The 15,000-nt window shown below is 40.9% G+C and overlaps 3 protein-coding genes across 3 annotated transcripts in view; all 3 read right to left on the minus strand.

Moving 5' to 3' along the window:
- LOC137985223 (peptidyl-prolyl cis-trans isomerase G-like) overlaps positions 1-1,791 on the minus strand; it is a 25,614-nt gene extending 23,823 nt beyond the window's left edge. The window contains exons 1-3 of the mRNA XM_068832766.1: positions 1,602-1,791; positions 1,334-1,382; positions 866-1,212 (exon numbers count right to left, since the gene is read on the minus strand). Coding sequence (XP_068688867.1) covers positions 866-1,212; positions 1,334-1,382; positions 1,602-1,652 — 447 coding nt within the window. The 5' untranslated portion in view covers positions 1,653-1,791. The remainder of the gene's footprint in view (positions 1-865; positions 1,213-1,333; positions 1,383-1,601) is intronic.
- A 979-nt stretch (positions 1,792-2,770) lies between these two features.
- LOC137984636 (glycogenin-1-like) lies at positions 2,771-5,368 on the minus strand. Its single transcript, XM_068831837.1, has one exon. It carries the CDS (start codon positions 5,201-5,203, stop codon positions 4,028-4,030), a length of 1,176 nt encoding a protein of 391 aa, XP_068687938.1. The 5' UTR covers positions 5,204-5,368; the 3' UTR covers positions 2,771-4,027.
- A 4,426-nt stretch (positions 5,369-9,794) lies between these two features.
- The window catches only part of LOC137984686 (dnaJ homolog subfamily C member 10-like), an 18,197-nt gene continuing 12,991 nt past the window's right edge, over positions 9,795-15,000 (minus strand). Inside the window, exons 18-22 of the mRNA XM_068831928.1 lie at positions 14,104-14,237; positions 13,273-13,471; positions 12,695-12,826; positions 11,332-11,481; positions 9,795-10,092 (exon numbers count right to left, since the gene is read on the minus strand). Of these exons, the coding sequence (XP_068688029.1) occupies positions 10,057-10,092; positions 11,332-11,481; positions 12,695-12,826; positions 13,273-13,471; positions 14,104-14,237 (651 nt within the window). The 3' untranslated portion in view covers positions 9,795-10,056. The remainder of the gene's footprint in view (positions 10,093-11,331; positions 11,482-12,694; positions 12,827-13,272; positions 13,472-14,103; positions 14,238-15,000) is intronic.

Consider the following 15,000-nt stretch of genomic DNA (forward strand, 5'->3'; position numbering starts at 1 on the left):
CAGTCTCCATCTTGGAGCTGGCTGCCAATAGTGGAAGCTCCAGGATGTTTCGGGCACCCAACCTCCAAAGAGCGACGATATTGTTTAACAGAGTAAAATATACCATTTCTCACTTCTAGGAGTCAATAGGTTAAAGGGGGACTTAATTTTTGAGTGGATGTTGAGGTTGTTAACCCATTGACTCCTCAACTGTCGCCCATTGAAGAGCAAAATATTGTCTGGCATTAGACAGACTCCTATGAGTCGAAGAGTTAACCCTTTGACGCTTGAACCAGTCTGAACTGGCCAGGTATTTTACTCTGTCTAATGCCAGATGATTTTACTCGTCATTGGGAAACCCCCAGAAGTCGATGGGTTAAATTTTAACCTAGATCAAGTTGCTTTAACCTAATGTAGGTCAATTTTGGGCAGGTACAAAACATATAGAGAAAGTATCCTAAACTTTCATTAAAGCTAACCTTAGGCCTAGTTAGGCCTCAACAAAAGTTTTTAGGCCTAATGGTAGCAAGACAATCTTCCACGATGGATAGCCACCACAAGATGGAACTGTACCATGCCAATGACCTGTCAATACCTGGGAGTGAGGCTGTACAAGGACGTAATTCAGATGTCTCCCAATAAATACTAAGATACAATTAGGCCAAATTCAGGAAATTTGAGACCCAGATTAAGGGGGACGTAGATATTGTTAACCCATTTACAACTAAAGTGTCCTCCAATAGGCAGGTAAAAATCGTCTGGTGTTAGCCAGAATAAAATCTACATGTGTCACTCTCAAGTGGGGAGGTTTAAAAGAATCTCTTGCAAATTAAAATATGGTAGTTGAACTAGTATAATGACTGATGTCTACAACTTAATCTAGAACCTCTTTGTCACTTGAACCGTGATCAGTATGGCCATCCTCTGACGTCTCCGCTGATGAATATTCACTATCAGAGTCTGTATCACTCTCTTCTCCACTTTCCTCCTCAGAACCTACTGCATCATCTTTTTCGTCTTTATCACTTTCAGCTTCAGACTTCTGATCAGTTGTTTCAGAGACTTTGACATTACTTTGTCTGTCCTCGTTTACATTTTGAGGCTCTCCAACTGCATCCTCATTTCCTTGCTGAAGATCGGGTTCCTCCTCCCCGTTACCCTCATCCTCATGCTGAGGCGCCAAATCACCTACTTCGCCATTAATAGGAAGCTTCTCTTCAAGTATTTCAGAAACTGTTTTAAAATATTTAAGAGAAAGAACACCATCAAAGCATGTTCAGCTGTAAAACTCTTTATAGAGAACACTCCAGCAGTCTCCCTGGTTTATCGGTGTCTAATCTTTTTCCTCACTTACCTTCAAGAACCCTGTCTTCCACTGTATCACTTCCTTTCTCTGGATTTTCCTACAACAGTCAAGTTTGTCAAAACGAATCGATTTCAGAATACCCCATCATTCTGGTCTTCTTACAAAGGCATCGTTTCAAGAACCAGGTGTATAGTAATACATGCTATTCACATACAAAAAAGTAAACGGATGTTCTAGAAACTACCTCGAAGTATTAAGCTATCGTCCTCAAAATTACTCTGTTATCAAACTAATTTGAACAATAGCTGCTTCCAACCTTATCGCCGACTGGTACAGTGCTCGGTTCCAAGGCCACAGAATCAGTCATAATTGCATTCAATCCAGACTTTAAGCTTTTCGTTTGCAAATGAAATTTCCTTATAAAACTAAGATACAATTTGTCAAGCGTTTACAAACCATTACTAGAACAAAGCGCTTGCAATGCGCCGCCATTTTGGTAAATGAGATTCGCTTCGAGGTCGGTACTTCATGTATTTCTTACTATAGTGTACTCAGTCTGCAGATGAGAAACATTTCTACCATCTCCTCCCATGGCTGTCAATCCCCAAACCCCAAAGTCTTCAAATTCACTACTTTGCACAATCCCCTTAAATCCCATAATACACCTCTATTACCCCCAAGGCTTTTGCATAAGCATTGTTTGCAATTAATTTCTCCTGGGACATGAAAATGTCCCAAGAGAAGTCGAAAACAATCGTGGGATTTGTGCAAGGAGTGAATAATGAGAATTAGTATAAATACACAGGTGATTATACAAAATCGCGCGCTCTCATTGGCTCGCTATCTCCGATTATCAGCCGATAATCACCTCGACAGACAAAATGCCTGCCAGTAGTCGTTTTGCCACTGTAAGTGAAGATGATTTTCGCGTTGAAATGTTTTTTCTCTTTTTTGAAATAATCACCTGTGTATTTATACTAAAACAATTATTCGCCTCAGGCTCAGTGATTATTGGAGAATATTCACCTCGACTTCGTCTCGGTGAATATTCACTGATAATCACTTCACCTTCGGCGAATAATTGTTAATTAATAGATGACATGACAATGCTTGCAACGTCATTTCTGGTGACATCATATGGCATCCTTTCGATGCATGATATTTAAATCGGGAATCTTTACAATTTAAAAAAGTCCCAAAACTCTCTTTTAAAATGAAGTTAACCGATTGACACCTGAGGGTTCTCCATTGACAAGTAAAATCGTCTGGCGTTAGACAGAGTAAAATACTGTCTGGCCTGTTTAGGCCAGTTAAGGTGTCAAAGGGTTAAGTCAATCCACATATTCAATCTCCCCGATTTGACACAAGCACACAAGACCTCATGCAACCTAGGAAAAAAGTCTTAAAAATGCGCAAATTATAAAGATCTCATTGGCATTGCAAAATTTCATTGGATTTGTTTATTTTGTACCGATCACATTATTGCTTAAATTAAAATCTGTCAGTAGCAACAAATGGTTTACCAGAGTTTATGAAACATTTGAATTTTGTTATTATTGATGTTAAAATGACTCAAACAACACAATGTTTGAAATTTTATTGTTGTGAAAGTCAATTCTCACTAGAAATGACAAACTTCGGCGATTACTTGGAAGATCTCAGACCGTAATCTTGAGACCAGGAGATATGAACCAAAATCTGGAGTCTCCCGGATTATCCAGGAGAGTTGACATTTGCAGACGTCATCACAAAGGCAGCACTTTCTCCTCAGTTATTTTTAATTAATTTAAAGACCCTGAGTGTCAGTTAATTAATTTAAAGACCCTGAGTGTCAGGGCGCAAACGTCCTTAAACTCTATAATATAGGTATTTATGGAGGTCAGAGCCTTCATCATATTTATTTAATATGTACAAAATTCTTTTCACTTCATCAACAAATAAAGCAAACTGGTTTTCCTTTGATAACAAGATTGCAAATGCTGTCCACATAAGATGCTTTATTTTTTCACAAAAAAATCAACAAATAGCATAAATAACAACAAGAAAGCTAGTGTGCAACTGTAAAAACACTGAATGTAATGATGTATGAAATGAATCATATATTAAACTGCGGATATGAAATCAAGTGAAGCTATGATCCTTGCAGTTATGAACCCACTTTTAGACATTGTGTAGAGAAGCCTGAATAATTCAGGACTTCAATGGGGTTTGAACCAGTGACCTCGCGATACCGGTGCAATACTCCAACCAACTGAGCTATGAAGCTGCTGACGTTGGGAGCTGGTCATTTGGCAGGATCATAGCTCAGTTGATTTCACATCCACAGTTCAATATATGATTCACTTCATATATCATTACGTTCATTGATTCATTCATCAGGGAACATTTGAACCCACAAGTGACCAGCTCCCAACATCAGTGACTTCATAGCTCAGTTCGTTGGAGCATCGCAAGGTCACAGGTTCAAACCCCATTGAAGTCCTGCATTTTTCAGGCTTCTCTAAATTGCTAAAATTGTGTTTGTAACTGCAACATTACGAATTTCTTCTTGCAAAATTTGATGCCAACACTCACTAACGTGGTCAGAGAGAATCTAAAGGGATCAAGCAGGGGTCAAGTGCAGTGGATCTCTTTTCATTTAAATAAACAAGGCTATCGCTTAATTTGCCATGTTGGTTGTTTAGCTTTGTCAACCTTATTTTATCTGAGAGGGGTTTAGCATCTGCTAAAATGTGAACAGCTCTAGTATTTTGCTGCACGTATTTGCCTCCAGCATTCAGCAAAAAGCATGTTTCCAAATTCTTGCTGTGGCCTGAAAAACTGTGTTGATTTCCACCACAGTTCTAACTTGTATTTTTCCAAAAGTTCATAGAAATTCTTCCAGAAAAGTAGTCCCATCTGGTCCACATCTGTGATTGGCCCGTCAAAATCTTCAGCCTCTTTTCTGCTTGGGCGGCAGATGGCTGACCATGGTTTGGGAGGTCGGCAGCATGCAAAATGAAAAGTCTTCATGGGACGAAAAAGAGAAATTCTGACATTGTATGAATAGGGTAAGGCTTTCCAGTTACCAGCATCAACAAAATATATGGTTAGCAAGTCTTGATCATGAATGCAAGTATCTCTTTTGGTGGTTTCAAACCAGGTTTCCATAATTTGGTTGTAATGGTTGCTATCTGGTCGAAACACCATAAGCCCTGCATTGAAGCAAGGATCGATTGCACCCGGTCTAGCACAAGGCGTTGCCCCGAAGTCATCAGGAATGTCAAATAACTCGTCAATATTACTCATTAACATAACATCTGCATCAACATAAATGATCTTGGAAAATTCTGTGTAATTCCATGCATGGAAACGTGTATGCGTTCCTCTTATTCTTTTTCCACGAGGCTTTCCGAAAACACCACTGTTTCGATCGCCACCAATTTTGTCATCCAGCCAGTTGCAGTCCATTTCTTCCACTAAGCGAGTTTCCCAGCCAACACCCTGGAGAGCTTTCACTGAGGCCTCGCTAAGATCCTCAGAAATAAATGCAATCATCTTCTTTTGACATGAAAATGTGCGTATAGAGTGACCTAATACCAAAGTTGGTACAATAAATGCATCGTTTACCACCACTGTAAGCCATGTTACATCGCTTCTTGTTTCGACGTTTTCTTTGCACCACTGCTGGCCATATTTAGTCTCCAACTGGTACAATCGCCATTCTTTCGAGGCCAATTGTACCTCGTTGTCTAAGAATCTCTGGTGATCACTTGCAACCTCTGAAACAATCAACCTGACGTATCTGAAAAAATATGGCAGCAAGAGTGGTCTCCATACAACAAGCATTATCAAGAAAATCGTTGTTGGAACAAAAGCTAGAAAGCAAACTGCTCGACGCGATCCCTTTTCTGTCTTTTGTGGGTGACTCCCCTCCATTTTGAACGAGAACAGGCAAATGATCACTCGATTAGAAGCCCCGAAGGTAAATTACTCATTGAAGACCCTCTCCGCATTTCAGCAAATCTTCCTCCTTAATTTTGCTAAGCTTGGCCAAGCATCGAAAATAGGCCGCAAAAATCGGGTCCAAAAATCGCTAGTCGACGCAGTGCGCATGCACAGGCTACAAACTCGTCTCCAGGCTTATCTCCAGGTTTTAGCCCCGAGAAGAGACGGCTGCGACGAGTGAGCGATAAGTTGTGTCTGTGACGAAAATTCAAATATAATTTATGCGAAGTTGATATTTGTATAGGTAATCACATGATTTCAGGTGCAATTTGGAATAAATAAGCACGAGTAAATTACGGGCTCGTGCAATTTTGGTCGTCTTTGAAAAAATTTACGAGTGCTTATTTATTCCAAATTGTACGAGAAAAATCATGTGATTACTTATTAATAATATACATGAAAAATGTTTTGACCCTCACATTACACGAAGACTGTCAGCCAGCTCGTAGTCTTGTTCGTCTTTCTTAGAACTATAGCTTAAAAATCCTTCCGACAATTTTGTTGAGGGCGACAAGTTCAAAGCTTTCATTATCCAGTTGTTTATGCCTTCCTTTGTAGTCTTTGTTTTGCAGTTTCCTTCAAACTTTTAATGAAAACATTGCTACCCTCGCGTTCTCGCCAAATCTGTCCGCCATTTTGTCAATTCAACGTGAGCCATCCAGCGCTCGGATTTGATTGGCTATCTGCGAACTTCTCTGTTCATTGACCAATCAGAATGCTTGCTTTATTCCTTTTTTTGCATTCAATTACCACTTTTCTGCAACTTGCACTTCTCTCAGCCAATCAGATTGCATAATTTTTTACATGTATATTATCAGCGGTGAAATAGCATTAGACATCCCAAAACACTGATTTTAACAAAACAATAATTACATAGCAATGCCTAAAACGTCTGTGCGAAGTTTCCAGATGATGCTTTACATTAGCGGGATCTGAGGAGAAAATTGCATTAGGAATGGATTTGAAAAACCGTATTTTGACCTTGGCACCAACTGAAAAATCAGTATCAGTGAAGTTTCCGAACTCAGGCTGTAGAAAACGACACAATCCCCTTTCTCCAGCTTCTCGAACACTTTTCGTTGTCGAAATCTTGGATGTTTCCTACCTTAAAAGCGCTGTAAGCCTCGAACCGGCAGGGTCCAGGCCCATTTTCAGGGCGGGGTAAGAGGGAGTCCTGGAACAGGACTAAGAATACCTTCACAGCCAAATTATGCCAGACCGATTTGTGCAGGCGAGTTTCTGATTGGCGGAGATTAACAACGGTTGTTTATCATTTACCACAAAAATCCGGAAATTCTGGTTGGAATGTAAATGGTAATTCCCAAACGGAAAATTTCCGGAGAAAACGGGATTTCTTGAAAGGTAGTCCAAAATTCCCAAACGGAATTTCCAAACGGAAAACGCGTTTATCATTTGCATACTCCCATGATTTTGCCTCCCTACAGACTCTCTCTGTAACCTTGAACGGATTTTGTAAATGGTACACGCAGATCTAGTCTCCTTCGCAGCCGCTCGCGCCGGGGTTACGCAACGCTCCCCGTCCCCACGCGTGACTCCGGCCCGAGCGGCTGCGAAGGAGACTAACGCCGATCCCAACTAAATTTCCCATACGCGAGTTTTTGCTTACCATTTGAACAAACCTAACACCAACCGGTTTCTGCTTGTAAATGGTAAACAACCAATGACTCACCTCACCCGTCCAGCCGTGATTTCGGGAGTGAGCGCTGGCTCATTTCCCGAAACGGCGGCTGGTAATCGAGCCTACTCGTGCATGCGCTCTGCATCAACTAGCGGTTTTTGCGGCTGCTTTTGCTGATCAATGTGAATTAGGCTACTAAAATGGAAAAAAAACTAATCATAAGAACCATTTAACAATTAGACCCTTCGCCCGCAAGGGCTACGGGTCAATAGCCCATGACACGACGCCGAATGGGCTATTGACCCGTGGCCCTTGAGGGCGAAGGGTCTAGTTGTTTTAGTATCACCCAACTAGTCGGACAGAAAAGGCAATAATAAAGTTAGCAAATGCAAGTTAAAGAAATATATAATTGGGAATTTAATGAAAGAAAGTGTCACGCTTTTCGCTACTCGAGGACTATTATCCTCCAGTAGCGTAGCCAATCAAAATGCAGGATTTGCATTAGTCCACTAGTTTGGTTATACTAATCTAGGATAATCAACGACAGTGTGATATTAATGTACGACACCAAGAGAGGATTATCCTCTCTTGAGGACACCTTGTTAGAAACAATGAGACAGTTTCAATCTTTAGTTATGTTGTATAGGAGTTTGACGGTATGGACAGTGCACATCTTATTGACAATCTTTTTAATCTTAAGAGCGTACGGTATGATTTACATCTCAGGGGCACCCAACGAATCTGTTCCTCACTTTATCTGTTCCCCAGACGAATCTTGCTGGCTGGCAAAAATACAGGTGTTTCGATCAGCTGGCTGGGAAATTTTGTTATTGATAGAGATTTTGCCTGGGAATTACTGACTTTTTCTAGCATTTCAACCCGAGCTGGCTGTAGAAACTCTGAAGACTGAGGACGACTAAAAAAAAAAAACACAAAAAAACCCTTTCCTCTCCCAGAGAGTAGTCACAAACATACGACGGCTGGTCAGAGTGATTGCGCTTGCGGAAAAAACCTGTTTTGTCCCGGTTTTGTCTGGTAGTTTCGGAGGGATTTGAAAGCGCGCGGAATTCCTGGCTGGGAAATAAATTTGATCGGCTGGCTGGGAAACCAACCAATTTTATCTAGCTGGCTGGGAAATTTCTTGTGTCTTGCTGGGAAAAAGGAACAGATAATGTTTTCCCAGCAAGACTGAAAAACACCTGAAAATGCCTTAATAACATTTATTTTCATTAACTGGGGTATAATAGTACATTTTACAACAAATTGGTCGTTGGGTGCCCCTGACATCTCCAAGCACAAAAGCATTTTACCTTTATCATGTCTTCTGTTCAAAGCTACACCTATTGTAGCTATTCGGGGCAGTTGCAACTACATGACTTATGGACAATCTACATTCCACTCTACAGGCGCAACAAGACGTATGACTCATATACACAGACTGAAATTCCAAAGACATTATTTACATAGCGCCATGCAATCGTTGCCACCATAGCTAATAGAAGAGAATGGTTATAAACCCGGCAAATTTCTTCGTTGTAAGTTTTTGTTCTCTTTTTTGGCCTTGACCGTGCACAAAACACAATAGTTGTTTACTCCGTACTGAGGAACAAAACAATAGAAACGTGTTGGTTACGTAATTTAGCGTATGAACGCAAAACAAAAGATTGTGCCCGGTCGTGGTCTTTCCAACCCAAATCTTGGCATCTTTGTTTGCTCCTTTGATGTTTGCCGAGCTTCAAAACCAGTCCCCTCTATACCCTATGAAATTCGGAAGTCTAACACCATCTCGAGTTTTAAAAGATCACTTAAGACGTACTTGTTTACTAAATTTAGTAATAACAGATCATTGTTTCTGTAGATTTGCATATATTGCTTTTGTTTTAATTTTTCCTTTTTTAATCATTGTAAATATAATAGGGTATGTTTGTAAATTTGCAAATATTTATTAATGTTGTTTATATGATTGTAAAGCGCCTTAAACATAGGATAAAAGCGCTATATAAATAAAGTTGTTATTATTATTATTATTATTATTATTATTATTAACTATGTTGCCAAAAACAATACAGTGTTGGAGAAAAAAACGACGACCTAAAGACCATTTTGACGAACGCCGCAGACCATCGTCACCACAACAGTCACAGAACTCGACCGGACACTTCCTCACTAACGATCCGCACACCCTTTAATAATGACATTTACTTGATCCAATCGAATTATTCCAGTGGACAGCAAAGCAGACACCATTGAACCTTTAGGCGCAATAAGAAAGATAAAACGTAATGCTATTTTTTCCCCTCTGCAGTATTTTTTAATTACTAAGTAATTTATTTTCTATTTTTACTGTTCTTGCTAAGGCTGGTCTTTTCCATGGGTGACGGGTAACAGCTGACGAGTGACGTGTGACAGCTGACACGTGACGAGTAAAACCATTTAGACTTCAAATACCCGCCATCTTTTTCAGGCTTGCCGCCACTGGACAATCAGAAAAAAGCCAAGTGATCACGTGACAAATTGAATCACCATGCATGCTTCTGCTGCGTCGTTGTTTCGTTGAGATGAAGCCATGCAATAGGCCATTTCCGAGTTCATGTCTGCCTCCTCTTCAAAGCGAGTCTAAGTGCGAAGTTTTTGTTATGAAAATTTGTTTTCATTCATATGTAAACTAGAACTAATTACCATCACAAAAACTTCGCACTTAGACTCGCTTTGAAGAGGAGGCAGACATGAACTCAGAAATGGCCTATTAGTTAATTCGCTTTCTTTTTGGGAAAGGCAAGCTACCCAAACAAGAAAATGAGATCACGTGGAAAAATTTAGTGAGAAAATCCAGTCTACGAATTCATTTACGGGGTATAGAATCCACAAAGAACACCATTACAACAAATTTAAAACCTTTTTAATGTTTTTTGTTACTGCCAAGTCCAGTAAGTAAAATTTAACGAGGTACAAACTTTCGCTCCATTCTGCAAAACTAACCAAGCCCGTGGCAATGGCTTGAGTGGATGCTACAACAGCCAACCGAAGCGCAACAATGGCTACTGTTGAATAGCTATCGAGGGCTTCACGTGCCCCACACGGGACAAGAACATCCCTTCGCCTGAGGTGTAGAGAGACTCTACTTTCAAACCGGGTTTGATGTCCTCTAGAATTCATCGTGGTCTGGTTTGCCCTTGTTTTTCTAGTTGAACGAAGGAAACAAAAAGTACATCATTAAATCGTTTGCATGAGCCATGGTTTCTAAGCAGGGTGGGGTGGTGGAGTTGGGGGTTGGGGGTGGGGGATGGTTACCAAGTGGGGTGAGCTTGTGAGCGGAGCCGAAATATTACAGTACAATAAGGGGATCACTTCTACCTTTCCATAGGAAATCAATAAGGTGAAACTAATATCAGACTTGACGGAATTAAAGTAAATTCGTCATTTTGTTGTATTCAGTTGGGACTTGACACCTGGCCCGGGTTGCTCGGAGAATGGTTAGCACCAACCAGCGCTTAACACCATGGAAACCTATAGGTTTTGAAACCTCTTAGGCCATCCCCTTTTTTTTCTTCGTTTAGCTTCGTCCGACCGACCCATTTTTTTGGCATTTTCAAAACTGAAAAAAAAATTAACGACGTAGTGAAACCATTTTTACGTCGCATAAGAATTTCGGTGTCTTTCCCACGTTGTCTTAATTTTACAATAACACCAACAACCTTTTTCCGCCATATTGATTTTGGGTTCGTGTCTTGTTGTTTCCAGGTTCCACAGTAATGATGCTCGGGTACCAGGCCCAGCCCTCTTATTTCCGAGAGTTGTTCTTTTTTTCATTTTTTCATTTTTTTTTTCAATCCGACCGACCGACCAACCAATATCAGGAAACTCATTCCACGCTAAACGCAAAAAAAAAGGGGGATGGCCTTAACCAACGGATAGCGCTAACCAGGATTCGAGCAACCAGCCCCAGGGAGGTATTAAATTGAAAGATGTTGTTCAATATCTAAAACAAAAACAACCGTATGATTGAAACACAAAAAAAATTACACTTCAGGATTTTTCCTCTAGGTACTCCGGTTTTCCTGATCCATCAAAATCGGGCCCCAACTTACTCCATCTGGCTGTGAAGTTGTGCGACCAGATCATACATGGGCCGTGAAACGAAAGTGGGGGGGGGGGGGGGGGATCGCCTTACACATGATTTGGGCTCAATTTCGTCGAGCAGCGTCCGAAACACCTTAAATAAACAATGACCACAACCAGGTTTTCTGAGCCCGCGAGACTGAGCACCCCCAACAAACCATTGTTTTAACGAAAACCGCTGGTCAGCAACCTGGTTCTGGTCATTGCTGTCTAAGGTCTTCCGCTGCGTCCACTCAGTTCCGAAGACTGCAAGAATTAATGAGTGATAAGCAGAGCGGGTGTTTTTTGTTTGTCTTCTTACCTTTTTGCCTTTTGTTTTTCCTTTCTTGTGTGTTCTGGTCCCTTGATTCTCCTCTTCTAAATCCGCTCTGTAGTCTTCTAATGCTTTTACTGCTAAGTTATGAATTTGCTGTGGGTCTTGGCTTTCGATGTTCTTGTGTCCATTTACTGGCTGAGAAAAAAATCGAAACCCAGACAAAATGATTTAAGAACTTCTCAATAATTGAAGAAAATTGCACTCTAGTGGAGTTAGGGGTCGTTAAAGAAAGCTGGGTATCCTGGAAAGCTTCTCCTCCCTTCGTCGAACAGCTAACATCCGATGTTAGCGTGTAAGAATTGAGAAAAAACTGCCTTGTCTGAAGCATTACCGACTAAAAAATTAAGAACCAAGTTTACACTATAATCAACAGGACCCCTGGAAGGAAACCTAAAAAGTGTCTCTCATCTATACGCTATCACACTTACGCCTTTCGGTCAAGTACTTCAGAAAGTTAAAACCGCCTTAAAAAGCATAATTCGCTATTTTCACAATCCCTTAATACAGTTCATTTTTGCGGGGGAGGGGGGGGGGGATTATTTGCATTAAAACAATTGATATCCAGTTCAATGAAGCATGATACAGTCCTAAGAGTAAATGAATCGCCTTGTCTTTATGCAAAGAATCCCCAAACCGTATTGCATTATGGGAATGGCAAAGTAGTGAATGAACGACACCCAAGGAAAGCATTACTCAATGGGTTTTATATGACCGATTGATTTAAAAGTGGAGTCATCTAAGGCTTCGTACATGATCTCCACATTTGGGTTTTTCGTTGCTGTTTAAGGACGGTGCCTACTAATTCAAAGGTATTTTTGCCCCGGTTTATGATTATGAAGGAAATGTAGATCTTGACAAGTGTCATTGAAATCCAAAAAGAAAACTGGGGGTAACCACGCATTTTTCCAAGATAATTCATGAATAATGTTTGTAAAAAGTTTAAAATACAAAGCAATGTATGGCGTTCTTTCTCAAATTGAAGCTTAATCAAATTTGCATGGTTACCCCCAGTTTTCTTTTTGGATACCATGGGTACTTACTAAGATCTACTTTATCCGGATAGTTTTAAACCGCGCAAAATATCCCTGTATTAGTGAGCATCACCGATAGGAAACCCGAGTATCTCGAGATGCGCAATAACAATAGTAGACACCGTCCTTAACCCGATTTGTTATCGAAAAGCGCGCGATCAGAAGCTAAGGGCCAATTCACCCTCGTCCAAACTGCTGCGCCAGTTTATGTGGATACGATAGTCTCAAATACAAACACCAAATTTGCTACCTTTGCTACTTTCTCGAAGTATGGAGATGGTAATAAGCAATGCCATTCTGAGTTTGCACAGGCTTACCTGAGTCATTCCTTTTCCCGGTGAACCAAGATACAACCTTACAGTGGGGTAAGCTCGCACATTGGCTTCAGAACATAGATGGTAATCCTGTTCACAATCAACTTTTCCTGCTTTGACACGCCCGTCCAACAACTGCAACAAATGAAAACTAGCGACGTTTAAAGCTGATTTAAAACAAAAACAAGCAACGCCAATGGAAAGTAATTTTTAGTGGCCCCCACCCGAATGGTCACGAACTTAGATATCACCAAAACAATCAAAAGACGTTACGTTTAACCAAAGGCTCTGTCGCATTATGAGCCTAAAAAAAGAACTGTCCGTCTTTATGAGTCTTGGAAGACGCATTTCTCAAGATGTTTCGTCTGGAACTGATGTACACGACGCATTTCGTGACCATCTCTATACAGACGCAGGACGAATGTTTGCTCCCAATTCGTCCAATCAGCTCAGTTGATTAACCCACTTCTCATTTTCACTTCCTCACCGACGCAGCGCCATAGTTTCTTTTAGAAAGTCGTTCCACGAAATCGAGCGTTCAACGAAAGAAATAGAGGCGCTTGGCACTCCAAAACCCTCACCTTTGCTGCTTTCTCGAAGTCAGGAGCAAACTGAATACAGTGCCCGCACCAAGGAGCGAAGAAATCGATAATCCAAGCATCTTCACTGCCCAGAACATTTTCAAGAAATGAATTGTAACTGAACTGCGTGACCATTGAAGGAAGGTGTTGAAAGGCCCAGCTGTACAAAGAATGGACATCACGCCATCCACGGTGACTCCTAAAATATCACATAAATAACGCCATGATAAGTTTCTCAACAAAACCGGGGAGCAGTTCACAACAAAAATCAGAAGGAAGATTCTTAACTCTCAAATAGAATATAGGGTTTCACAGAGATAGTGCTGTGACAATGTATCTCAAAAAATTCCTGCCTTTTTTCTGACCTTTCAAAGGGTTTTATCCTGGACTAAACAAACACCTAAGTTCATTGTTTAAAAAAGTATCGAGGAGGCAAGCCTTTTCCTATTCAAAGCAACTTAGTTTTACAAAGTTCCGGAGGCAAAAATGATTATTGAAAACCTCCCTCTAAGTTAGGTTTCAAATAAATAACTGGCCCTTAGAGTTTTAAACAGACTCAATAGTAAAAAAGATGGGTCATCTTTCGTGCCAAGTCCACTCCCCTTACTTCTCACCTCCCCTCCCCTCCCCTCCCCCCCCCCCCCAATCCTCTTACAACAGATCGCTCAATGGAGATTAACATCGATTTCCGAAATACAGGAGAGAGTGTCTTGTTTAAAAGCTTACTGCAGCACAGGTCAGGGCTTTAATGCAAACAACGTAAAATTCTTCTACATTAGAGAGGTGTCCCAACAACTTTCGACGAGGATTGTAGCATTTTCGCGTACTCACACATAGCGATACCCTCCCTGGCTATTGTGAGGGTACAAACGGATTGTAGGATAGGAATTAACTCCTTGCTCCTGGCAAAACCGTCGAAACTTTTGACAGTCAACTGAACCAACACCAGCGTCGTCCTTCATTTGCTACGGATGGAAATAGAAAGATAACCATGGAGTGAGAATCTGAAAGGAAATACTACAAATACATGTTGGACTCTTGTTCATGTCAAACGAACGCACAGCTTGCTTTCCTCCGGACAAATGGAGATATGTGACAAAACCGACCCCAGTATTCTGATGCTCTGTCCAAGGTCATAGTTTTGTTTGAATTGCAAATTAAAGACAAATTTCATTGCCAAGAGTCAATTATTATACGTGGGGTGTCCGCTTAAGAGAGATGGTAAACAAAAGAAAAATCCAATTTTAATTTTCATAAGTGTCCGCGTCGGTTTCCGAGAGAGTGTCCGCTTACGGGAATGCGTAAATACAGAGTTTGAATGGAAGGTAAAATGGGGAATTGAAAAACGTGTCTGTAAGTTGAGATGTCCGCTTACGAAAGTGTCCGTTAGCGGCGAGTTGACTGTAACGGGTGTCTCGAAAACGAAGACCCTACGACTCCGAGAACTCGAAAACTCGGAAACGAATATAGTTCCCCAAAACCCTCAATTTGGCTAACCCTAGGCATAACTAGGCCTAAAGTTGGTTTTTAGGCCTGAGGTTAGCCAAATTGAGGATTTTGGGGTACTTTATTCGTTTCCGAGTTTTCGAGTTTACGGGGTCTTAAGGTCTTTAAGGACGGTGACTACTATTGTTATTACGGGGCTTAAGCAACGACAACGGCGACGGCAACGAGAACGTCATCTCAAAATATAAATTTGCGTTATTTTAATCGCTTCGGGACTATTTC

Source organism: Montipora foliosa, chromosome 14 (genome assembly GCF_036669935.1).
Source record: "Montipora foliosa isolate CH-2021 chromosome 14, ASM3666993v2, whole genome shotgun sequence".
Classification (NCBI taxonomy): Eukaryota; Metazoa; Cnidaria; class Anthozoa; order Scleractinia; family Acroporidae; genus Montipora; species Montipora foliosa.

Excerpts from the sequence above, each read along its gene's own strand:
- LOC137984636 (XM_068831837.1), bottom strand. The coding sequence starts at position 5,203 with ATGGAGGGGAGTCACCCACAAAAGACAGAAAAGGGATCGCGTCGAGCA.